At 32.6% G+C, this 25,458-nt stretch overlaps 3 protein-coding genes across 12 annotated transcripts; 2 read left to right on the plus strand and 1 right to left on the minus strand.

Annotated features, from left to right (window-relative positions):
• Nucleotides 1–590: 590 nt before the first annotated feature.
• Nucleotides 591–14,732, plus strand: LOC125073936 (poly(A) polymerase type 3). Of its 5 annotated transcripts, XR_007120073.1 has the most exons (15): nt 591–725; nt 3,383–3,626; nt 6,132–6,361; nt 7,438–7,545; nt 7,912–8,023; nt 8,325–8,483; nt 8,554–8,886; nt 8,958–9,134; nt 9,630–9,737; nt 10,522–10,574; nt 10,825–10,986; nt 11,539–11,685; nt 11,934–12,398; nt 12,512–12,539; nt 12,644–14,732. XR_007120073.1 is itself a non-coding variant. In XM_047685052.1 (13 exons), exons 2-13 carry the CDS (start codon nt 3,506–3,508, stop codon nt 12,123–12,125), a joined length of 1,902 nt encoding a protein of 633 aa, XP_047541008.1. In that variant the 5' UTR covers nt 591–725; nt 3,383–3,505; the 3' UTR covers nt 12,126–14,732. The 5 variants fall into 5 exon arrangements, 2 of the variants coding, with proteins under 2 accessions (XP_047541008.1, XP_047541009.1); XR_007120071.1 differs by having other exon boundaries at nt 12,512–14,732; XR_007120072.1 differs by lacking the exon at nt 12,512–12,539.
• Nucleotides 14,733–15,089: 357 nt separating this feature from the next.
• Nucleotides 15,090–19,191, minus strand: LOC125073979 (zinc finger protein 484-like). 5 transcript variants are annotated; one of them, XM_047685126.1, is made up of 9 exons: nt 19,106–19,182; nt 18,805–19,002; nt 18,059–18,691; nt 17,335–17,675; nt 16,827–16,971; nt 16,287–16,424; nt 15,873–16,034; nt 15,551–15,634; nt 15,174–15,225 (listed from the first exon to the last, which is right to left on the minus strand). In XM_047685126.1, the coding sequence occupies exons 1-9, from the start codon at nt 19,160–19,162 to the stop codon at nt 15,223–15,225; spliced, it is 1,761 nt and encodes a 586-aa protein (XP_047541082.1). In that variant the 5' UTR covers nt 19,163–19,182; the 3' UTR covers nt 15,174–15,222. The 5 variants fall into 5 exon arrangements, with proteins under 5 accessions (XP_047541083.1, XP_047541082.1, XP_047541080.1 ...); XM_047685124.1 differs by having other exon boundaries at nt 19,085–19,170; XM_047685125.1 differs by having other exon boundaries at nt 15,175–15,225; nt 19,103–19,191.
• A 583-nt stretch (nt 19,192–19,774) lies between these two features.
• On the plus strand, nt 19,775–25,389 carry LOC125074081 (zinc finger protein 271-like). 2 transcript variants are annotated; one of them, XM_047685326.1, is made up of 3 exons: nt 19,775–20,093; nt 20,433–20,967; nt 22,683–25,389. In XM_047685326.1, exons 2-3 carry the CDS (start codon nt 20,491–20,493, stop codon nt 24,579–24,581), a joined length of 2,376 nt encoding a protein of 791 aa, XP_047541282.1. In that variant the 5' UTR covers nt 19,775–20,093; nt 20,433–20,490; the 3' UTR covers nt 24,582–25,389. The 2 variants fall into 2 exon arrangements, with proteins under 2 accessions (XP_047541282.1, XP_047541283.1); XM_047685327.1 differs by having other exon boundaries at nt 19,775–20,034.
• Nucleotides 25,390–25,458: the final 69 nt, after the last annotated feature.

Below are 25,458 nucleotides of genomic sequence, written 5' to 3' on the forward strand. Positions count from 1 at the left end.
ATTTCATCCACTTCTTAAATTTATTGAACGAATTTAAATACAAGTTTAATCGTGTAATATTGGATTAAACTAAACTAATCTTATATTAATTTTTGTTTGGACTATTTTCTGATCACAAACCATAATAGAATAAGGCTATTATTGAAATTTGAATCTATACAATTTTACTTTGTAATTTATTTTTGATAAGCTTAAAAAGGGAAATCATTAGCAATCCCAGGCATCGGTCTAATTAAGAAATAAGCTCAACAGATCTATATGAATACATATTAACAATTACCGATTAACATTTTTAGCGTTCTTGGTGTTTATTTTTGTATGTGATTACACTTTTTAAATTATTATTTGCAATTGAGAATCCAAAAAAAATAGATAATATCTAAAATAAGTAATTAATTAATCCTTAAGAAGCTATTTATATGAATAGTACAGTTGCTCTTTAATAAATCTATAGTCAAGTAATACATTTACCGTAATCTCAAATATAATAAAATCAAATTGGGCACAATTAACAATTTAAATATTTTTTAATATTAGTGATTCCTTTTCGTATATTTATTTTTATATGGCAATGTTAAACGCCATTTTATAAAAATGGCTGGCTTGTTGTTGGCGACTGTTGGGCGCTTGTTTGGAAATTAATGTTTGTTTCTTTTAATTATAATGAGTTTGGTATATCATCAGCTTATATTTTCACGTAGTTCGATACATGACAATGTACTGTGGTGAGTGATTTATTATAAAACTATGTTAATTTGCATGAAGAACACGGTAACGTAATAACTTTTTGTGGAGCGCAACGTGAGCCTCCTTAACGTTTATAAAAATTCGTGTTATTTCTTAAAATGGATGACAGAATCGATAGAATCTTACGGTTAACCTTATTATGATTCAATAAATAAGTGTTTATTGGTTTTTCCATCAAAGATTCTACGTGTTTGGTGACCTTAGCACTTTTCTACAAAGAACAATAAAAGGTTTCAAGTACGCAGTGCCACGGTATAATTTTGTCAGTTTCGAGGTTTTTTCGTTGTCAATTCAATCTTAACATTTCCTGTTGCTTTCATTTCGTATTTATGTTAACTTGTAAATAAACAATTGATCTAAACTAGTTAATAAAAATCAGGTGAATGAACTTTGAAAATCGTTTCCACAAATAGATTTGATTTCCAGTGATTGTTTTTATTTTTAAATAATTCACTTAAACAAATCGAATCCTCATCTGAAATGAGACAAGAATTAAGTATAAATTATAGAAATACTACTTACGTATTTAGTTTGTTATCAATAACCAGATGACTAAACAAATGTCGTAAATGTAATCATTAGTAAACAGTTGTTGTTCTAAAACATGTGGCATACATTGACGTAGCCAGGGTTTTGTTATAAGGAAATCTACAAATTTGGGCTTGGATAAATATATATAATTGGATATCTAAGAGTGCTCCAATTTTATTAGGGAGGCTGTGCCTACTCAAGTAAAATTGATGCGCGTCCTAGCTACGCCAATGATATCGAACTAAAATTTTTATATTATCATAATAAGACTGCTTTTAAAGTGTATTTCGTATGTATTTTTAAAAATTATTACTCATAAACATTGTTTTGAAATTATAATAAATCATTTTATTTTAATATATTAGCTCAATGCATCTAAAATAAGTATTAAACAATCTTAATTATACATATATTTATAAAATATATTATAAACACAAACAATAGCTTAGCTAATTTATAATGCTGTTCAAAATACCAAGTAATTGAGTTTATAAACAAATATTTTTAGTATGATAGTGCTGAGAACAAAACTTTGTAACATTCCTATTTACAATTAAATTTAATTATAACAATCTTATCTAAATATAACTTGCAACATGTTTGGTTTGAAATACTAAATGAATGAATTATAAATTTATTATTCAACTACCACACATACAACTAAAACAAAAATTATTTTGTAATATCAATGTTTAAATAAACATAAAAGTAAAATTAAAAGATTAAGACCTGGTATTTTCAGTTTCATAACAATATGTATCAAAAACTTTCAAATTCAAAAATAATATTTAATAAGTATTATTAATTAACTTATGCTTGGTAAAGATCAATTTATTTAACCTATGGTATGATATATAACTATTTATAACACTTAATTCAATTATATTTATGATAAAAAATCGAAAGCTTAAAACGCTATTAAAGATCTAAGTAATTCCGACCTGCAAGATCCGATTTACCTGGTGTCAATAGGTCTTTCTGCATGCTCAACCACCATACAAATGCCTACCCATTACCTATTAATCATTTACTCTACTGCTAATAATGAATATTGTATATTGCTGTGTTCACCATCAAATAATGTTGTTCGTAACATCACCATTCAAAATCTTCTCGGTTTTGCATTGTGTTGGAGTAAACCAGTAACAGAAACAAGTGATACAATGTCTTTCTCTATTCCAACCATAATAGGAAAAAAGCGAATCATGCAATTTTCAATCCAACCATGACAGCAAATTGAGTAAAATTAAAGTGGAAATAAGTGGTTAAGTGCAGTAGTGTTGTATTATAAATAAAGATATCATAAACTCTTAGTAGTGCACAATATAGCAGAGTTATTAGCAAATTGCATGAAATTCATAAATCTAAGGTTTGTTTATCTTTTTTCCTACTTTAATTGGAATAGGCTATAAGAGACTATTGTTTGAATTTATGGTGTATGGAGTGGTGTATATTTCTTACAGTAACAATGTTTAAGGGTGATGATGAAGTCTAAACATTAATTCGTCCATTTGCTCGTCTAGGATTTATTATTTTTTATCTTCTTAAATTATGATAATAATGGATCAGTCAATATTAATAATAATAAGCTAAAACAATATTCATGATTAGAAAGAATCCTGTATTTGTGATAACATAGTAAACACAAACAACACATAATATAGCATTATTTTTTTGTATGTTGTGTATATTCGTTTTATTTTTATATAATTTTTTTGAAATATTAAATTATGATTATGGATATGTTGTGGAAGGCAAAATTTAGTTATTGTTAGTTGTAGGCTTATACACAATTTATAGCGTCAGTGACATATGATTTTAAGAAGTGGGCATGATGTTGATGTGAATAGGGAAATCCTATAATCCTAGAATATCTATATGTTATAAGCTTTATTACTAAAGTTCCGTGGTTATCATCTCACTTAATAAAAATTTAGTTCTTAATTAGGTATCAATTTATTTATTGCTATTACTATCTATAATAAATTTCAGGTTTTTATCAATAAAGATCGTTATAAATCAATTATTGCCTGGTAGTGAGATATTTTTGAATATTTTTTTATAAAATCTATGAAACTATATCTTATATTTAAATTATTTTCAGATCAGTAAGCGTGTCACCACTTGCCTGAAACTAATTCTGGTTAAACAGATGTTAAGAAACCAGTACACCCACCTGTAGATTCATAAGTTTTGTGTAGAATAAGTGTTATAAAAAATAAGCAAGATGTGGCCCGCGTCTCAGTACACGCATACTAACCATGCCCAGGCTACGGTTAAAACAAATGAACATCAGAATCAACAGAACTTGAAGACACTCGGAATGACTTCTGCTATATCTATGGCAGGTTTGTATTTTTTTTAATTTGTTATTATGTTTTAAAAATGAGATGACAATAAATAGGTTGGTTTCTTTTATGATTATCTAGTTTTACTGCTCTCTGTTACTTCTACTATTACTCTGTGGGTTATATTGTGTTATGTTCCATTGTGTGTTGTTGATAACGCATACATATTAAAACTGGACTTGGAGATCCTGGTTCAGCATTATATTATTATTTTTCATTAATGAAGCTTAGTTGCTCAATCAAAGAACTTAATTTTTAAATAATCTTGTTGCACCAATCAGTATCAATATGATTTATCGTGTATAAACTGAACAGAATGTCATACAACCTTCCTAGAGAAGGACAAAAGTAATTCAGTTCTAAGATAATTATTCACAACTATTAATAGGGTCGTCATAAAATAAAATAAAAATTCGCATGCTATTAAAGTTATGATTTTTTCTAATAATTCAAGGTGGATTTTCAAGTATTTCTTAACATTGACTTTAGTCGAGCGATTAGATATTATGCTGTTCAATGCTAATTGAACAAGGTTATTATCATTTGCACAAATATAGATAAAGTATTAAATCTGAATCTAGATATCGTCGACGAGCGTGGAACGACAAGTTGCTAAACTAATTTATTGAGTTACTACCAATATAAGTTATGTAAATCTGCCATTCTGTGTTTGATTTCGTAGACATTGAACATGGAAAGAATTATCTTTACTCTATTGGATCAACTACATTTTCCTTATCTTGTGTAAATAGCGTCGATAACGCAATGGTTTACGGGCCGTATAGCGATGTAAAAAGTCGCAGGTTCGATGCTGACTACTATCATCGGTGAGGACTTCTTAGCACAAGCTTTAAGATTAATTGCAATGGTGAATAGGAATATTAGTAATTCCTTAAAATAGGGTATTTTATTATTTTTTTATTAAATAACAAATAATAATAATAAAAAAAATTTAAATGTGTTGTTTAAAAGTAACTGAAACTGATATAAACTGTTCAATGATTATTAGCATGCTATGCTGTGATATATTGCAAGCACAGAAGTAAAGTCAAATCAATAACTTTGACAATGAATTGATGTGATAGAATTGGACGAATTTTGAATAATATGATATTTATTATGGCTTCGAGAAAAATTGCCGATTCGAATGACAATCAAGTTGTTATAGGACTTAACAATTAAAGTGGATATAATTAGTTGAGTGGAATAGCGATTATTATAAATGAAAATATATCAATAGAGAACTGTTATGCACTGGCATAATATAGCAGAGTTATAAGGACATCGCATGGAATTCGTAAATTTAAAGTTAGCTTATATTTTTTTAATTTTCGTTCAATTGGAATAGGCTATAGACGAAACATCGTTTACATAGAAATAAGAGCCGTTATGGCTCAGTGGTTCAAACCCGGGGCAAGCATCAAGACATACAATTAGTATTAAATGTATCTCTTGATTGGTGGTGAAGGAAAACATCGTGAGGAGATACGTGTATCCATCGATGCATCATGCATGCATTGGAGCAGCGTAGCGGAGAAAACTCGAAACCTCAAAGGGGAGAGGAGGTCGTCGCTTAGCAGTGGGACATTAACAGTATTGTTACTTTAGGCGAAGCTTAAAAAACAGCGTATATGTCGCTGCAGTATTGCACCTCAATTCTCTGACTTACTATTCAATGCCGGGATTTGCGATTCTATTGCGGCACCGTTGCGGTTTTAATGTGTATTCTCCATCTGTACAAAGCTTTATAATATACGAGCTGCCATTCTCATGTTCGCTCAGCTAGATTGTGTACATGGGTTTATCGTTTTTGGTATAACAAAAAGTGTCATAAAGTGTGTCTAAAAGACTCTGTTTGGGTTGTATCGTAATTCGTAACGTTGTATCAGTTTATGGTTACAATTATATTAGCATTTACTATTATTACAATAGCGTTTAATTACAATACAATTAAACGAAGAAATTTAATAAACATAGTTCTCAAATTTCCATATGTGCCCCCTTGTATGTCAATATTAATTTGCACTTTTATATCGTTAATAACTAGTAAAAGGTAGTGAACTGTTTTATCTGTGCCTATGTAGATATACGTTATTTTAATTCTTTGAGAACATCGATTTCCTCGCAGGATATTAACGTGACTAACCTACTAAAAGAGTAAAGAGTATATTTCTTACCGGGTCTAGTTTGAATACACATTGCCTACCTGTAGAGGAGTATGACGTAAAACTGTCGTAACGGATTTTAAAAGACCCAGTTTAATATTTATAATAAACACTTCTAAAAGCTTACGTAAAAGTACTCATTGAACTTAAAGAAAGTTTTTGTGTTTATTTCGTCCAACATACAATACCAAACCTCGTAAAAGTTAGTTTAATAAAGTAGTAGAGGAGTGAATTTGAAAAAATATATTGTCGAAAATTTGTTTAAAAGCTTACTGAGAGTTTGTTTATCAACTTAAAGATAATTGGTTTATTTTTACAATTTATAAAAATTTCGATTCAGGTCCAAAGCCAATTGACGTTGAAAAGACGAATGACTTGAAGGATTCCCTCGTGCCGTTTGGCGTGTTCGAGTCGGAGGCCGAGATGCATCATCGCATGGAGGTCCTCGGGGCGCTGCACCGGCTCGTCCGCCAGTGGATCAGAGACGAGTCGCTGAGGAAGAACATGCCGCCGAGCGTCGCTGATACCGTCGGCGGAAATATTTATACATTTGGATCGTACAGGCTCGGGGTGAGTTGGAAAATGTTATTAGTCACATAGAGGAACGTTATGTTTTAGAAATTGTATCATGCCAGCAAATGTGATCTCTTCCTGACTTATATTGTCTCGATTCCCCATCGTGGGAAACTTAAAAGAATTGGATATCGGGATGGGATCGATATTTACGTGAACAATTCTACTAATTTATAACGGTTACGATACATTCCTGTTCATTATATTCCGATCCAACTTCGACCGAACCGCAACTGGATCATTGTCTCAGTAGAATAGAAACGGCGTAAGGGCAGCGATTACGTTCTGCTTCGAATGCGTTAAAATGACATTCTGTCAGTAAAATTGACCCACGGTTGATTAATGACAGTTACAGATGATGGTATATTGGTCAGGTAATTGAGAAAAAGAGAGCCGAGATGGCATAAGGGTTAGAACACGTGAATCTCAACCGAAATTTGGTTTCGGGCTCTAATCCGGATAAGCACCAAAATTCTGACGATCTTTGATTTGTGTTTTTCATTTGTAACGTGATTGTCGGTGAACGAAAACGCCTTGTGTCCCATGCACTTCTGCTACATGTTAATACACCAACGCACGGAACAGCGTGGGGGGGATAACCTTCTCCACTAGTGGATGGAACGCCTTTGCACAGCCAGTGGAACATCTACAGGTTGTGTAAGTTAGAAAAACATTGATACAAACTGTCGTCAAAGATCGAATGCAGGAACTGCTAAGGTGGTGAGTCTGTCGAGTATTATTCTTGAGTTTCCTTATTCAAGTTCCACATATATAATATATTTTACATCGTGTTAAATATATTAAAACATTATTATCCATAGTAAAAATGGATAGTAATAACTTGCCAATTCCGTTCTTATCCTAATATCTGCTAATATATATTTTATTACTAAAAAAAAACAAAATTCAATATAAACTCCACTTCAAAATCTTATTCACTTTTTTGTGGTTAAGATTTGTTAATTCTATAATGAGGTACTAAATGATTATGAACTTGTTCCCACATCAAATACTTCCTAATAGTTCGCACATGAGTTCGACAAGTGCTTAAGCATCGACTCGCAACTCCCCAGGTCCACCACCGCGGTGCCGACATAGACGCTCTGTGCGTCGCGCCGAGGCACATCGACCGCGCCGACTACTTCCAGTCCTTCTACGAGCTGCTCAAGACGCAGCCCCAGGTGTGTACAGCTGCAGCAACCCACCCAATTATCAATACTCTGTACACTCTCTGTACACAACAGACTGGTGAACAGCGCAATTAATGATATGTGATCACCACCGCTCGTAGACATTGGTAATATAAGAAATATTAATCACCATGAGCCGCCAATATTATATTAATATTATATTTAGCCGTATTTAAATATTCTTTTACGGGCGTTTTGTTAAACAATGATTTGTCTCTTTCTGTCATCATTGATTTCACATTCGTAGAGAGAAGACAGCCTTGTTTAACTAAATCACCCTTCTAAACCTTTGAACAAGGTGTAATAGGCGAGCCCTGTTGAAGTGAAGTCATTAGTGACATATATTTTAATTTCCAGGTGAAAGATTTAAGAGCAGTGGAAGATGCATATGTGCCCGTGATCAAGATGAACTTTGATGGCATTGAAATTGATTTACTGTTTGCTCGGCTCGCTCTGAAGGAAATACCAGGTTAGTTAGCGTATGGCAACCTTAGTCTTTAGGACTTTAATACTTAGCATTATGGTAATGTGATGGCTAAGGCAACAAGTTGCTGCAGTTATTCACATTCAACGTATTAAAATCTTATTAAGCACCAATTAAAGAATATCTAATTAATAAACAAAATCAAAATGTACTTTATTCAAGTAGGCTTTTGTTGTCTGATTGAATAAACTAAAATACATTATTCTGATCTATATCTATCTGTTGTGAAGTTATTAATTGCCAATTTCTATATTTGTATAAGTAACATACATCTTTTGTTTTTTAGATTCCTTTGATCTCCGAGATGATATCCTTCTCAAGAATTTGGATCAAAAATGCGTCCGGTCTCTCAATGGATGCAGAGTGACCGATGAGATACTTCGTCTCGTGCCTAATATAAATAATTTTAGATTGACCTTGCGGGCGATCAAGCTATGGGCTAAACGTACGTGTGCCGACTTGTTTTTTGTCAATCAACATCACCAAAACAGCAATACAGCGGAAGTCTTCCGCAGGTCACGGCATCTACTCCAACACGCTGGGCTACCTGGGCGGGGTGTCGTGGGCCATGCTGGTGGCGCGCACGTGCCAGCTGTACCCCAACGCGCTGCCGGCGACGCTGGTGCACAAGTTCTTCCTGGTGTTCAGCCAGTGGAAGTGGCCGCAGCCCGTTCTGCTGAAGCAGCCGGACGCCGTCAATCTCGGCTTCCCCGTGTGGGACCCGCGCGTCAACGTGGCCGACCGCTTCCACCTCATGCCGATCATCACGCCCGCCTACCCGCAGCAGAACTCCACCTTCAACGTGTCGGCGTCCACCCGCACCGTCATCATGGAGGAGTTCCGCCTGGGTAGGGCCGCGCCCGACGCCCGTCCGACCCCCCTTCCCCCGTCCGCCCCGCTGACGACCCTCGTGTTGCAGGGCTGGCGATCACGGACGAGATCATGCTGAGCAAGTGCGGCTGGGAGCGGCTGTTCGAGGCGCCCAACTTCTTCTCGCGCTACAAGCACTTCATCGTGCTGCTGGCGTCGTCTGCGCGAGCGCTGGACCAGCTGCAGTGGTGCGGCCTCATCGAGAGCAAGATCCGCCACCTCATCGGTGAGTTGCCGCTTGCGTCTTCTTACAACTGCTGGAATTTATGCTCGAAATTTACCCAATTTTTTTATTATTTTGTGATTTTTAACATATTGACGTTAGGACATTATATTTAGGTTAATTATTATTAATAAGTAATATAGATTAATATTAATAAGTAAATATAATGATGTCAGATTAGGTTAGACAAATGCCAGCCATCAACTTTTCTAGTTACGAGAGTTACTATACTGCGTGATTGTTAATGTATCTAGCTGAATATGAGAGAACAGTGATGTTTCACTGGTTGTAGGATGTTTTTTAGAATGCCTTACAGATCGTATAGTGCAGCTATCCTTACCGATATTTTCAATCCTATAATTATCATGTCCATATTGATGTCTCGTATATGTTACCACAATGATTTAATTTCTACCTATATAATACAAAAAGTTGGAACTATTTGTCAAATATTTGGAGATTATTAAAGTAATGAGACATTCGTTTTTATGATTACAGCAACATTAGAAAGAAATCAACACATAACAATAGCCCACGTTAACCCCGAGTGCTACAATTCCGTACCACTAAGCACTAACAACGGCCAGCCATTAGCTCTACCACCAGGTAAGTAGAGTGTACAAAAGGCCTCCTAAGTATTTTGTTTTTCGTTAAATAGTTGTTGAATGTTACTCTTGCCTGATAGAAGAATGATGTTATGTCCCTTGTGCCTGTTGCACTGGCTCACTCATCATTCAAACTAGAATACAATAATACTAAGTATTGCTGCTTGGCGATAGAATAAGTGACTAAATTACCTTGAGTGTTTCCAATAATTGCAAGTGCATATAAGTATAAACATGTATGACATGGACATCATTAATGATTTATTTGGTTAATATCATTGATATTAGATTTAGACATAGAAGATTCAGAAGCATGTTCTTTAATGTGTACAAAAGGTGTTTACTAACATCGTTTTTATGTTACTAACCATACACAATACATAGTCTCCTTTTTTACTCTTGCGGTATATACATAACATTGACTTGAATTGAGAAATGAATATTTAAATGGTTAGTGGATTAATATATCTTCATGATTTTTTCTCTATATTCTTTGTGGCTTACCGTAAGTATAGCCGATTCCATAAGAGTAAATATAAATAAACAACTTTGACCTTGAATTGACGACTATTCATCGGTCCAAATGTAAATAACCTCGTCGTATCTGCGATAAATGGCTTTTTATTGTCTGTCTGAACTGTTTTTTTTTGGATAATTCTAGTTACTTATTGTTTGTTTGTATCTTTGCTTCTCGCTCAAATACAATATAGTATGTAAAAATACCTGCTCAACTCTTGGTAGTAAACTGAAATGATGTTTATTTTATATATGTAATCTCATTTCAGGCACACCGGTGCCAGCAGACATTGCATTAAATGAAATAAACAAAAATGATAAGGTAAGTTGAGCATAATTGTCACTTATTTTAATATTTGTAAGTTTTTTTTTTGATATATCATACATTGATCATTTCTTCAACAAGCTCCAGCTAAGAATTTGTCTATAATAATTAGAATTTGTACGAAACTTCCCTCTTTAATATGTTGTTAAAATTTTTTCATAATCACATGGCAAAGGGGGGTAAATCACAGTTATTTTAGTTGTTTATTAATTCAGCTGGTAAATATGTCTTGGTATTTGTTATCCAGGGCGAGGTGATAGCCAACGTGTGTTCGATGTGGTTCATCGGGCTGGTGTTCGACAAGACCAACGTGAACGTGGACCTGACGTACGACATATCGTCCTTCACCAAGGCCGTCCACTACCAGGCGGAGAACACTAATATGTTACGCGAGGGAATGACGATAGAGGTAAACAATAAATATATCACATTTACATTGTTTTTTATTACATACTGTCTATATGTTTTAAATGATTCATAATTGTAATAATTACGTTAGAGTTTTGATGTGACTGATGCACCAGTAATTATAAATAATAGAACTTAACTAATACAGAGAATTGGGTAAAGTATATAAATGTGCGAGACAATTCATTAAATGAAGATAGTTCATTCAACATAATGTGATTTACAAGCTTATCTGTACAAAATCCTACCGCTAAACAATTATATAGTGTGTGTCGTGTTGTTTTGTATTGTGACGCTAACTTGGGTGTTTCCCCCAAATATGGGATAAATAAGGGCATTTATTTAATGAAAAAATTAACAAAATAAAAATATAAAAAACTAAAAATATTGTATGAAAAGACAGAGAAGTTAAGTAATAAAAAATGGAAACATTAAATTATACAATAATAACGTGGGGTTTTAAATCAGACTTTAGACTTATTCAGGGGAATCAGAAGTTAGCATCACTGGTTACGTTCGCTCAGTGCGCTCAGTGAGGCCGGTTCCGTTGCAGGCGCGGCACGTGCGGCGCAAGCAGCTGCACCAGTTCCTGTCGCCGTCGCTGCTGAAGCGCGAGCGCACGGCGTCCGGCAACAAGCGCAAGCTGGACGCGCCGCAGCCGCCGCTACACAAGAAGACCAAGCGCCTGTCCGAGAGCAGCGTGAGTGCAGCGTCTCTGCTGGCTAGCATTGCGACCTCGCGGGGGCCGGGTTCGATTCCCGCCACGAGAGTTAGAACATTTGAAATATAGATAATAACACCTGTATCGGATGCGGTCTTGAGTTGACCCGCCTTCGGCAAGATGAGGTTCAGAAGTAACCCTTAAAAAAATTACATTATTACCTCGGAAATTATTCGTGATTGACATAAATCGAGGGCGATTAAATATATATATATTTTGTTTCACAGACCGATGATATCAGTTGCTTTTCATACAACGAAGATTCAAACTCGTCCAATATGTATGAGGTTAACCTCCAGAACGGAAACGCGTCGAGCCACACACCGCAGGAGGCGGACAGGAACAAGTCGGCTGCGGAGAAGCAGATGGCGCCGGCGTCGGAGCACCCTTCCACGTCGAACAGTATCGCGTGTACGTAGCAGTACGAGGAGTGGCGCCAACGGTTCATTTACGGAACCAGTAACGTCAAAATGCACAGAGTTAAACGCGCCTAAGACGCTAAGTGTATAGTTAAGTGGGCCTCAGTGGCTACGAGAAACTCCAACGGAGAAACGGTAAGACGATATGTCTATAGTGACAGTGAATAGTGCTTTAAGGACCGCGACTGAATGTGACAGTTAACGGATAACAGATCTAAAGTTTTTTATTCGTTTCGGTGCAATAGCTTTGGGAAGCTGCTGATTTTACTATGGGTAAGTCAGAAATATGTGTAAATCTGCCCTCAAATCTTGACTATACTAGAAATAGGTAAACTCGTATTCATGTAGTCACGATTGATAACGAATATTTCTTATTTATTCGTTAGATGTTGCACGGCACGGCGTCGTCGTTACGTAAGTTCAATTACATAGCATAAGATGTTGAAAAATAACAGTTTGATAATTTGACATGCGAAGGTCCATTATTAGTTATGTTCGTGGATATTGTTTCATTGCAGGTCCCCGGGGGCACGCGGCTGACATGTGAGTTGGTTCAAACAATAGATAGGATGATCTATTGGGGTTTGCGAGGGGACTATTTAGACTTTGCACTAGTCTAGGAGAAATTGTTATATGCATTTACATGAACATTACATATTTCTTAAATAGATGGTCAACTTTTATAGTTCACTAATTTAATGTGTCATCAAAATTTCAATTTAAATAAATATCTGTATAATATTGTAAAAATCTTCACTAGGAATACTGATTAACGAGATATAAATAGTTTTCTTGCAAACGCCACGGTAGTACAAAGTGGAAGAAACTGTGTTTTTTGAATCGTTTAAAAATAATTAATTAACCTTGTGTTTTAAATTTTATTATATTTCTCGTCCATTATTTATGAAGTAGCAATTGATTACAAGAAAATACCTTATAAATTTCTTCTACTTGTTGATTTATTCACACTATTCCAAAATGATATCAGTCAGCTTCATAATTATTTGCATTGTTCTTCTTAATGTTTTACTTATTATGACGATCTTCATCGTAAGTATTATAATGTACTCATTTTGCACATAATAAAACTGAAATTTACAATTTAAGCTTTTGTATAAATTTGTAAAAATAACATAGGTATTGTAGATTATTGGTGGTTATTAGTGGTGAACGATTATGAGATTTATTGATGATTCAATCGTTATTGAATATATTTCGATTAAATTCATTAAGTAGTACTCATTTGTAGCACACATCTCATCGAACTAACCGTAGTAAAAAGGTCATGTTTTAAATGTAAATATAGTAATTGTATGTTAATAATTCAATTCAATTATTTGCAAGGTGATCCATATTTGTGTCAACAACATCAATTATTAAGCAATTTTTTCAAAAATTATAAATGTTTCTGTGTCACTAATTGTCTATTATACCAATTCAATGATAGGTCTGTTGTACATGGAACCTTTATAGAAACGAAATAGCTTTTTGAGCAGAGGAACCAATCACCAAATTGCTTAACAATGCGAATAGCTATACACTTAAATGATGTAGATTTGGATTTTGTTTAACATTAATTACTTGTTGCAATTATAAATGAAATGTCTGTGTTTAAGACTTTACTATGGTTTACATCAAGGAAATTCATTCAAGGAAATCATGATAATGTTACTTGTGCCATTTTTCAATTTGGAATTTGAAGTATGCTATAAAACGAAGACTTAAATTTCTTTGTTGAAAACATTTAATTGACAGACAAAGCTCATCGTGTACTTTCATAGTTCCGCTAACTACATCGCCGAAACTAATTAAAACGCCATTATTTTACAAATTCATAATGAATGCCATGTCATTACAAGGTCAAAGTTGTTTTTTTATTTTTACTCCTACCATTGGAATTGACTTCAAAGTGTTATTAATATTTTATGTTAAATAATGACACTGCCAAATTATGTATTTGTCATAATGTATAATAATTTGTTATTGTTTTTATCAAATGCTTTTGGCATCCTGTTAGTATAATAAACCATTTTTGAAGTACACATAAAATAATTATATCTAACATGTTGCAGCTATTCATTTATACCGGACACATTGTGTCAGGGTAATGCCTGTACACTGCATGTCTAGTTCTACCATTACTTTTAGATACATAACAGACATAATTGTAAATGTATGAGGAGGTATCACATGTTGTAACGAATTGTTATTTTTAAGTCAATGGATATTAGTAATTTCTAATATACTAGATTTTTTAAAATTCTATTCGTAAAGTAGATATTTTATGTGTAGATGAAAATGTTTACATACCATTTTTTTATATTATAAATGAATGTATTAGTCAAATATAAGGAGAATGATGCAAATATACCTAACAATAGTGTCTCAAATTATTGAACAAATTGTATGTGCTGGGATATTGAGAATAAATCTGTGTTTGATACATGTATCGTGATTTCTTTTAAACCTCACCAAATGTCAAATGAGTAAAAGAAAATCCACAAAATAAAATTTAACTCCATGAGACATGAACATAATAAAAGTAATTCAACTTTCTATATATTGAAATAACAATTGCAAATGACAATAATTTAATTTCCTTATGTGTTTGACAATATATATCTTTATAATTGTTTTAAACAAACTACAAAAACAATTTAAAGTTCATGATTTTAAAAAAAATGTAGTGTTTGAGTTGTTTACATATAGTTAGTATTTTGTAATTTTATGTGTTTAAGAGAAATCATGTATCATGATAGTATTAAATTTATTAATAGTAAAAATGATTCCACCTAGTTAATAAGACTCAAATGTAGTTCTCTTTAAGGACCTTCTCGATATTTTGTAAGTTGTATATATAATAGCCAATTCATTATAATTATATATGAAAAATATATTGGAAAAAAATAAAAAAATAAATATTTACAAAAGGGAAAATCGTTTTCATTTAAAACCTTTTTATTAAAAATGTATACTTTTATTTATCCTTATAAATAAAATAGATGTATAAACACATAATTTTTTACAAACAAATCTAATGCATATTCATTGGATAATACTTCATTTTAATTAGCATTCATTTATACTAGATCTTCTGTCACTGTAAAAGAAAGAGAAAAATAAAGATTAAATAATTATTGTTTAAATAGTAAAATATATATATATATTTCAGTTATAATTTTCATAAGTTAATTGATAGCAAGAATTATAGAATATAATTTGGATAAAATACTCAAATATTACTCTTTTAAAACAGACCAATGGTTGTAACCTTTTAGGTTTTCTTTGTATGACTGTAATGAGTGTATACTCAGAATCTAGATACAGTAAAGTCCCGACAAGGGTATAGATCTATTCATTCATTTATTCATTCAGAAAAGTCACACAGATTTTTTTATAATAAGACAAATATTTTTAATATATACATTATACATATCTTGGTGCGATTCCATGATATAAATGCTGCGACTTGTTGCCATTCTTATCTTCTGGCAATTGAATTGACAATCCTGTGTCATAATATTTCGGATAATGTGTTAACAGTTACAGACATGCTACGTTAACAGTTTTTATTATTGTATTTGTGATAAATAATATATAAATCTACAATTTCGACTCTTTAATAATATTATTGTTTATGACAACACGTAATAATGTCACGAATTTTTTTAATATAAGATTATACAGATCATGAAAACCAAAATCATCTCGCATCAGACGTTTAACAAAACGATGTACAATTATTACCCATTTAGGTGTTTGAATCGCGTCATTGTGTGCTGCTTGTAACTCCAATATTTCGTTCTGTATGGACACGCTCAGTTCTTGGATCGGGACCGTCTCAGTTTTCCAAAATACATTCTGATGTTTGCTCGTACGGTTTCGTCGTTTGTGCGCTTTGAGATGCACCTTTGATGGAGAAGAATATAGTCAATATAAGTCATAAGATACAAGAGTATCAAATGGCATAGAGCATCAACTCATCAGTAGTGATTTTATTATGATAACAGAGTATTAATTATTAATTGAAAATTTGTTTATAATATGGTGATGTCAATATCTTGAACGGAAATAATGGGTATATAAATAGTTCGTATACACAAAGTGCAGCGATATTTTCTTATGGAGGAGGTGAGGCAGAGCGGACAGACGCATGATTACCTTCTTGATGTGCGTGTTGACCATGGAGCGCAAGTGGAAGAGCGCGGGGCAGAGCGGGCAGCGGCGCGCGGGCGCGGTGTGCGCGCAGACGGCGTGCTGGTTGCGACGGTTCAGCGACACGAAGCCGCGCCCACACACCTACAACGTTAAACATTTTATTATGCCAATGTTTCCATTGGTAATAATAACAATAATTTTAGAATAAACTGTATTTATGTAATGTTATAGGCACGATATACGTGTTTGATGCATGTTACTGTTTATTGATTTAGATTCTTGATAACATCTCACCATTTCCATTCTACTCAAAATTGGTATTTTGAGATGCTTCTCAAATATAATATAGTATAATCTTAGTTTCGTTTAATGAATATTTACGTTATAGGTATACTTATTATTATTAAAGAGTCTTCCGGCATAGACCCTAATGTAACATCTTATGAGATTTGGATGTAGTCAATTTTACTATTTTAATAATATTATATATTCCTACAAATATAAGTATATGATAAATGTTTTTGAGACCTAGGACTCACTCACATCACAAACATAAGGTCTCTCATTGGTATGTAGCCTTTCATGCCACAGCAGAGCCCTTTCGTCCACAAAATCTCGTCCGCAAGTCGGGCATGTGTATTTCCGCTTTTTTTTAGAGCCTTCGTTTTTTATTTGACTCGGATTTCGTCTGCAAAAAAAATATTATGTTCTTTCTGTAGTATTATTTGCTAATTAAATTAATCCAGAATCAAATTATATAGAAGCACTCATAAATTTAATCATGTAAGTTGATAATTTTTATATAATACAGTCAAAATTTTATATTACATATTCCATCATAAATAAACTAATATGGATATTTAGCAATCACCACTGCCCCTAGACTGCGGCATAATAACTTTAACTTTTTACCATTTCTTACATAGCCAATGCACAACCATGACTGAGAACTGAAATGTTATGTCCCTTGTGCCTATTTACTACTAACAAGCTTCAGTTAATTTTTAAATTCAGGATTTCATAAATTAAATTGACATGAAGGAATACTAACTTAACATCATTATTCATTTCATGTTTCTTTATATGCATCTCGAAGCTAATCTCTCCCTTGTACATTCGCCCACAGTAATAACAAGTATATTTCTTAACATGTTTTTTGTCATTGTGCTCTTTCAAATGCTCCGCACTTTTAAGTATCAGACCACATATTTCACAAATGTGAGCACCCTCCAATTTACTCATATTTTTCATTTCTTCATGCCACTTGAAATGGGCAATGATCGTTTCACGTTTTTTGAACACTGTATTGCATATAGCGCATGTGTGTATCCCCGTGTGAGTTTGTAGATGATTGTTGAACTCCTGTTCGTCTTCTATTATGGCTTGACATACCTAAAATATTAAATACTTTCAAACTATATCAAATTTCAATACAATATTGATTTACAACTTTCTACAAAACTAGTTATTTATTTATTGAAAAAAGTAGTTTCAGGTCTTTAGAAGTTTTTATTAGACTATGTCAGTTTTGTGTGACCCACACCTGGTCAAATGTGTTGTAAATAGACCTGTTACTGACAATTATTTATTGACACCAATACTGGAGACAATAAGATTTTTATTTATTAAATAGAGTATTTAGTTATTAAATACTTTATTTCACAACATACAAGTGAACATAAGAGATACCAAAAAATATATATATAATATATGATGTATATCAATACTTGCAGTGTCTTGATAACATATTAAAAATTAATTTTAAATATACAAACCTTGCAAACAAACAAATCCACCCCATGTTCTTCCTTCATATGTTCCTTCAACTTCCTAACAAATCTGTATCTAACGGGGCATCGACTGCACATCTTGTATTCCATTGGATTCCGTTTCCTTTTCTTTTTCTTCTTTAAAATACTTGTTTCTGGTATTTGTTTCAAAACTTCACTGAAATCATTTTGACTACTTTCAAGAGACATCAGTGTTCCGTCTTCCTGTGGCTTATAAAAGGATGGTTCACCGTTTTCTCCCATAATAATCAATATATTTTCCTCGAAGTCTTCTTCTACTTTTAATTCTATTTTCATTTTTCGCTCAACATTTGTTTTGTCCATGTCATGTTTGTCATATAGCTCTAAATTTTTGTCATTTGAACAACTTTGAAATGGAAATTTATCAATATCAAAGTCATATTCAAAGTTATCTGGCTGTACACTTGGTAAAGTTATGCAAAGGGATTCTGCGGCTAGTTTTTCTGGTTCATCTATTGAATTTAATTGATTATTTAATTCGTCTGCATAAAAGTTGAGTAAATTTTCACTTTTTTGGGTTAATAAATAGAACTTGTAGGCTTCTGATGCTGTTACAAAACAGCTTGGGCATATTTTAAATTTATGTATAGCTGAAAGCTGAAAAATGAAATACAATTATCAGCTAATGCGTATTCTAACAATAATATTGTGATAATTAAAACATTTATTATAAATATTTGGAAACAATTTGTAATCACATATCAACTTACTCGAATATGACAAACAATTTCTAGAATATCGGCGATACTATATTCAACGTTTTCTTTACAAACAGTAGTAAAAGCATCCTCGTAAAGATCTTCTAAAGGTAAGAGACATATCCGACAAAACTTGTGCTCAAATGTACCATTTACGATATGTTTCACAAGATCTTGTAAATTTATCGACTTCGCCATTTTTCGTGTATCCTGAAAAACATTTTATAAGAACAAATTACTTGAAAGCACATTTTTCATTAACAAAATAGAATATAATTATTATGTTTCTGACACAAAATTTAGAATTTACCACCGAAACTGAATTTACTATCGATGCGTTCTTGAGTATACAATTTTGCGGTTCGTTCATGAATCTTCAGGCGCCATTTTGATTTTTTAAGCTTATGTTAGATCAACGGCAGTAAAATGCCTATATTTGACATGATAATCATAAAATAATCTTTAAACAATAAATAAAAATGTATCATTTTCATTATTTCAGGTAATCATGAGTACATAAAAGCAAATGGTTTAATGTAACACACATTTTAATAAAGCCTTAATTAATTTTATTAGCAGCATTTATTTTCAATGAATTACTGTAATTTTAATCTGCCATGGATCAAATGAAAGTTGATACTACACAATAAATATTATTTTAAGACGGAAAAATCCCTTGAAATATAGTTATATATTATAAATAATATTTTGTATATGAAAAATAACCTTATTATCAAAACCTATTCGTTAAAACGACTAAATTTTAACGTAATTTTTATCATAGGGATATTTTTTGTTTAATTATCAATTGTAAAATTTTAAGCAATTAAATATTACATTTTTATACTGTAATTACTACTGATTTTATTTTTATTTACTATGTATACTAAGCTTAATTATGTAATGTTACGCAGTGTTATCTATAGCATATCAATAAAGATTTATAGAAATTAAAAAAGTAGTTGTCAAAATTAACATAACTTTGCAAAAAAAAAATGTTTACGTTGACTTTTATTTATTATGATAATAGTTTGTGAATACCTCAAAATTAAAAGCAATAATTTTAAAATATTTCAAGCAAAGCTTTCTTGCAGTTAATTGTACGATTTTTCAAATATATAACAAGGCTCAGAAATAGTTGAATGCAGGAGTAATTAACCTCGGGGTTAAGAAAAATATTTTTTTAATTTCAATGGATTATTGGTTTAAAGCAAAAGCAAAACCCAAAACGGCTCAGAACTGGTACGAAGTAATGTTTATAATGTACTACTTCGTATTAATTTGTGATAACTTGAAGAGAGGTATATATAAGTGTTAAGATATTTCAATTGTTTTTAAATATTTACATATTTAATAGAGGTGTAGTTAGTTAATTTATTAGTCTTTTTTCGACTTGTCATATAATTTAATATTCATTATAAATAATATATGTACGTAATATTTTGTAAATAATTAAAAAAAACTAAAATATGATATAGTATTATAATTTATCAATGCTTAAAATGAAGAATAAAATGTTAATTGTTGCGCCTCATGTAACTTCGTACTCATTATATTAAGTTCTATCAATTATTTTTTATTATTGTTGTTAATAATTGGAGTACAGTAAATAGTATAGAATACTTTAAAAATATTTGCAGGTATAATAGGAGTGTGAGGAGTGGCATTTGACGGAAAAACAGCAAATTTAATTTAAAAATGGAGTTTCAAAATACAAAATCCTGTGAATTCGATGAAACGAATGAGATGGTATTGTCAGATGATCTGAATATTAAAGAAGAAATAACCCACGAAATAACAGTTGATATAAAACCGGAAAATGATGACAGCTACAGCAATGATGATAATCCATTTGAGAATATACAAGTTGAGATTAAACAGGAATTCATCACTCCAAATTATCCAGATAAACTACTCGAGATATCATCTATCACAAAGAAAAGAGAAGCTGAACTACAACACACAGTAATGCAAATAGAAAATGAAATAAACGAGTTAATATTACCTAATACAGATGACAATATTAAAATGGAGAAGCAAGACGAGGTTTTGGGTTATGAATATCCGACTATTGATGAAGGCAGCATGGATAGTGAAGAGGCACACGCATTGAACAATGTTGAGGCTTGTTTACAGGATGAAATTAACATAAAACCTGAAAATGATGTTTATGAGGTACTGTTTCAAATATTACTAGCTATTATTAATATGTATCTTTGCTCCAATGGCATTTTTTCAGATATAAAAATGCTCTTTACTCACTAATCAATTGCTAATTTGATGCTCCACAAATATAATCAACCCAACCAACAAAAGTAAAGTGTGCTTATATATATTAAGTTATAAAAAAAAGATATGGATTAGGAAATAAATAAACTCACATAGGTTATTATATACATAAGTTATTTAGATATACACTTATATTTTTATAAAGTTTTCATGTAATCAGCCAGGTCATTTTGGTCGTTTGTTCAATTTACTTTAAAATACTGCATTCCTCTAAGTATCTTACTAGTATTATAATCACATTTGAAATGTTTCCTTGACTTGTCGAAACGTAATGTATGCATTACCCCCTACTTCTAGTTAATTAGCTAGACCCATTTATCAAAGTTTTTCATGTAATTAGATGGACTGGTAAATGGGCTACCTGATGTTAAGTAGTCATCTCTGCTCGTAGACATAGGTAATCTAAGAAATAATATTGATCATTCATCAAATCACTAATGCACCACCAACCTTGGGAACTAAGCTGTTATGTCCTTTGTGCATGTAGTTCAAAACATAACTGCAGGGTCATGGTCAGGTCAGGTAAATCTGACCCTGAGGTCAGGCTCTGTATTCTCTCTTCTGAACATATTTTTATTTTAGTTGTTTTTGGATGCACAATGGTACTTATAGAGGTATTCGACAGATATTTAAACATAGATTATTTTCAATATATTGAGAATTTGAATTCAATGACATTTATCTTCTGCTAGAGGACTTATATTATCACCTTGTAATCCTATTGTACATACTTCATCCTTCTAATAAAGGTTTTACAATACAATCTTAAATAGATTGGGTCCATCCATCCATTTTAAATTTATAAATTGACAGTTCTTACCAAGTACCAGCTATCTGCTATTCTTGCAATACCTCCACCAAACTGCCCTTTATTTATAATTTATTATTTTTAAAAAAAAAACTCTAAAACTGATGCAATAGTCAGTCATTTATAGGAAAATGGTTACTTTCACCTTAGTATTGTACTACTTATTTCGGTTTTTTTACACTTTTCACTCTTCTCAAACATTTCACAATGCACAGGCATAACTATAGGAAAAAATAGATTTTTTTCTTACTGTTCCCTTCAAGCTAGGGTACCTCAGTGTCTCTTTCCTCTCTTCATTACTGCCTTATAAATACTATAACTAAAACTTTTACTTCCTATACGTATATTATATTTAAATTAAACATATTGATCTTATAATGCTAAAGATGTTAAAATTTCTATAACCCTTGCACATTTTTTATTTTTGTTTATATATACCAATTAATAATATGGCTTGGTGGTAGGGCTTTGTGCAAGCCCGTCTGGGTAGGTACCACCCACTCATCAGATATTCTACCGCCAAATAACAGTACACTGTATGGTTGTGTTCCGGTTAGAAGGGTGAGTGAGCCAGTGTAATCACAGGCACAAGGGACATAACATCTTAGTTCCCAAGGTTGGTGGCGCATAGGTGATGTAAGGAATGATTAATATTTCTTACAGAGCCTTTGACTATGAGCGATGGTGACCACTTACCATCAGGTGCAGGCCCATATGCTTGTCCGCCAACCAATGCTATAAAAAAAAAAAATTGAATTTATACAAGCATTAATACTTACTGAAATATTTTTAGGACACCACAAAAGAAGAATTTGACAAATTAATAAAGGAAGAAATGGATTTGACAGTAACAGAAACTCATTTAATATCAAACAAAGTAATTAACACAACATCAACCATCACAAATCCTCAGGATGGGGTGATACAGTCACAAACTACAAAAACTTTAGTTATGGAAATTCATCCTATGGTTCAGGGTATCAATGTTTCATCGTTGGGTAGAATTAATAATCCTGAAGAAATATTACCAACTTCTTATAGCAATGATGACAATCTTACAATGGAATATGACGATTTTCAACTAAACTCTATAACTGGCAATGTATTGTCATTAGAGCAGGAAGCATATGGCTTATTAAAAGCAGGTCGCTGTGATGTCAACGACAAACGATTCAGCTGCAAAAAGTGCGATAAATCATATAAGAAATCGAAATATTTGAAAGAGCACATGCAAGTGCACAAGTCCATAGAGAATAGAGCAATGGGAATTATTAAAGGCCTTAAAACGAGGATGGAGAACATGAAGAAAAGGATTTGCAACGATCTCAAGAAAGACGCAAATAAAGCTATTGATAAACATACGTTTGAGAATAAAAAGGCAAGAATGGAAAGATTGGAGAATCGATCGCGAATCAAGGAGGAGGTTGTTATAAATATGAAGAAGGAAGGTTATGAATGCACTTGTGGACAGATATTCAAAAGAAAAACTAGGATGTTGTCTTGTTTACGATCTCACGACATTTATGCAGACACAGAATCCTGCTTTTCCTGCATATCTTGCACCAAACAGTTCAAAGACAAACAGGAGTTAGCGTTACATCGTAAACGGCTGCATCGCAAACGATTCCCCTGTAAATTCTGTCCAACTGACTACAGCACCAGAAAAGATTTATTCAAGCACCTTCAAATACACCAAAAAGTTCAATTGATGGAGTACAAAGTTATTTCGGAAGTAGTTAAAGGGAAACAGAAGCTAAAATGTTTTATGTGTTCCAAAACATTTTCGGAACTATCAGAATTAAAAATGCATGTGATGGAGGATCACGAGGAACCGTACATTTGCCCACATTGTAAAGGAACTTTTCCGAAAATTATCGATTTTGGAAACCATACGAAAACGTACCATCCAGAGGTTGAAGGACAATCTGTTTTGGATGTTCTTGAAGCGTTTTCAAAATTAGTGCAAGCTTGGAAATGCGAGGAGTGTAAATTACAATTTCATGAGGCCGACAAATTTGCTATGCACCAGGTAGAGAAACACAGTCCGGATTTGAAAGTAAAGGATCAGTTCCAGTGCTCCGATTGTCGAAGAGTTTTCGTGAGCCAGAAAGGTTTGACGTCTCACAGAAGAATTCACCACAACACGGGTAGCACAGAGGAATCCGAGACCATCGAGAAGGGTGTCATGTGCGTTGAATGTCGGAAGATATGTAAGGATATGACCGCTCTTACATCACACATGCGTTTACATTCACCAGAACGGAAGTATCCTTGCAAGTTTTGTGATTTTCGTTTCTCAACACCAGAGAAGAGAAAGATTCACGCTGAACTACATACAGGCGACATGAAATACGTGTGCTTTATATGCGAGTATCAGTGCAGTTCGGAGAATCGGTTGAAACAGCACAAGATGTCCCTGAAACACGCAAACATGAAGGAGTTCCTATTGACGGGTAAACCGTTAATCGAAGAACAGTCGACATCGAAGGAGTCAAGACCTGGAGAAAAGTACGCTAAAAAGAGGAAGCAAAGTAAAAGCACGCCGTCTCTCTCGGGAGATGAGGGGACTTCGACGTGCGAAGTCTGCGGTGACAAGTTTCCAAGCGAAAAGAAAATGTTAGAACATAAACAAACTCACCCGTTCATTGAATTCCCCAATGAAGACACGCCTACTAGAATATTCTTTAAGTAGTCACTCTTGCCATTCGGTTGTAGATTAGGTTGCACTGTGGTTATACTCCATTTAACAAAGCGCTTACACGATGTTCTGTGATCTGATTGGTTGATATTAGTTGTAAATTGTCTCTTCACTAAACTATTGAACCAATTTCAATGTAATGTTTAAATATTGTATAATTTTCTAATAAGATTTGTGAAATAGAACAATAACTATCTTACTGAATATAATATTTCTTCGCGGGCGAAGAGAGTATTGTTTATGTGAGTAAACTTTTAATTAAACTTTAAAGGTTTTGTATTTATATTATTTTATTACATACGAAAAATATCTTTATTTCTTTTTTACAAATTTATAAAACAAATAGAAGCTAAGTTTAGTGCTGAAATTGAATGATCCAAAATCTTCGAATATTATGTTGTCTATAAGAAATGTGTTTATAAATTATTTTAAGTTAAACAACACTTTCTGTGCTTAATATTAACATGAAAAGAAGTACTTACATCACATACTAAACAGTTTTATTGCTTGCTGCTACCATCAAGAACAAATCAACTTATATCAAAGGATAAAAAGTTGGTTGCAAATATTTAACAAATGTTTTATTATTTCTGTATTAACTTCCACAATGAATAGCTTTAACAAATGGAGTGTAATTTATATTATATAACTGTTTTAGATATAGTTTGATTTTTTTTGTGATTTGTGTTAAAAAGCTAGTCTGTTAACTCTACAAATGTAATTTAAATTGTTAAAACATCAGTGCCTCAATAATATAAGTTATTTACATGGCAATGTTAGGTAAAGGTGTTAATAAATAATAAAAGGCAAATTTAAAATTTTATTTTTATTTTCTATCGTTATCACAAGACAATAAAATTAAAATTTCAAT

The sequence above is a fragment of the Vanessa atalanta genome, chromosome 26, assembly GCF_905147765.1.
Source record: "Vanessa atalanta chromosome 26, ilVanAtal1.2, whole genome shotgun sequence".
In the NCBI taxonomy this organism is placed as follows: domain Eukaryota; kingdom Metazoa; phylum Arthropoda; class Insecta; order Lepidoptera; family Nymphalidae; genus Vanessa; species Vanessa atalanta.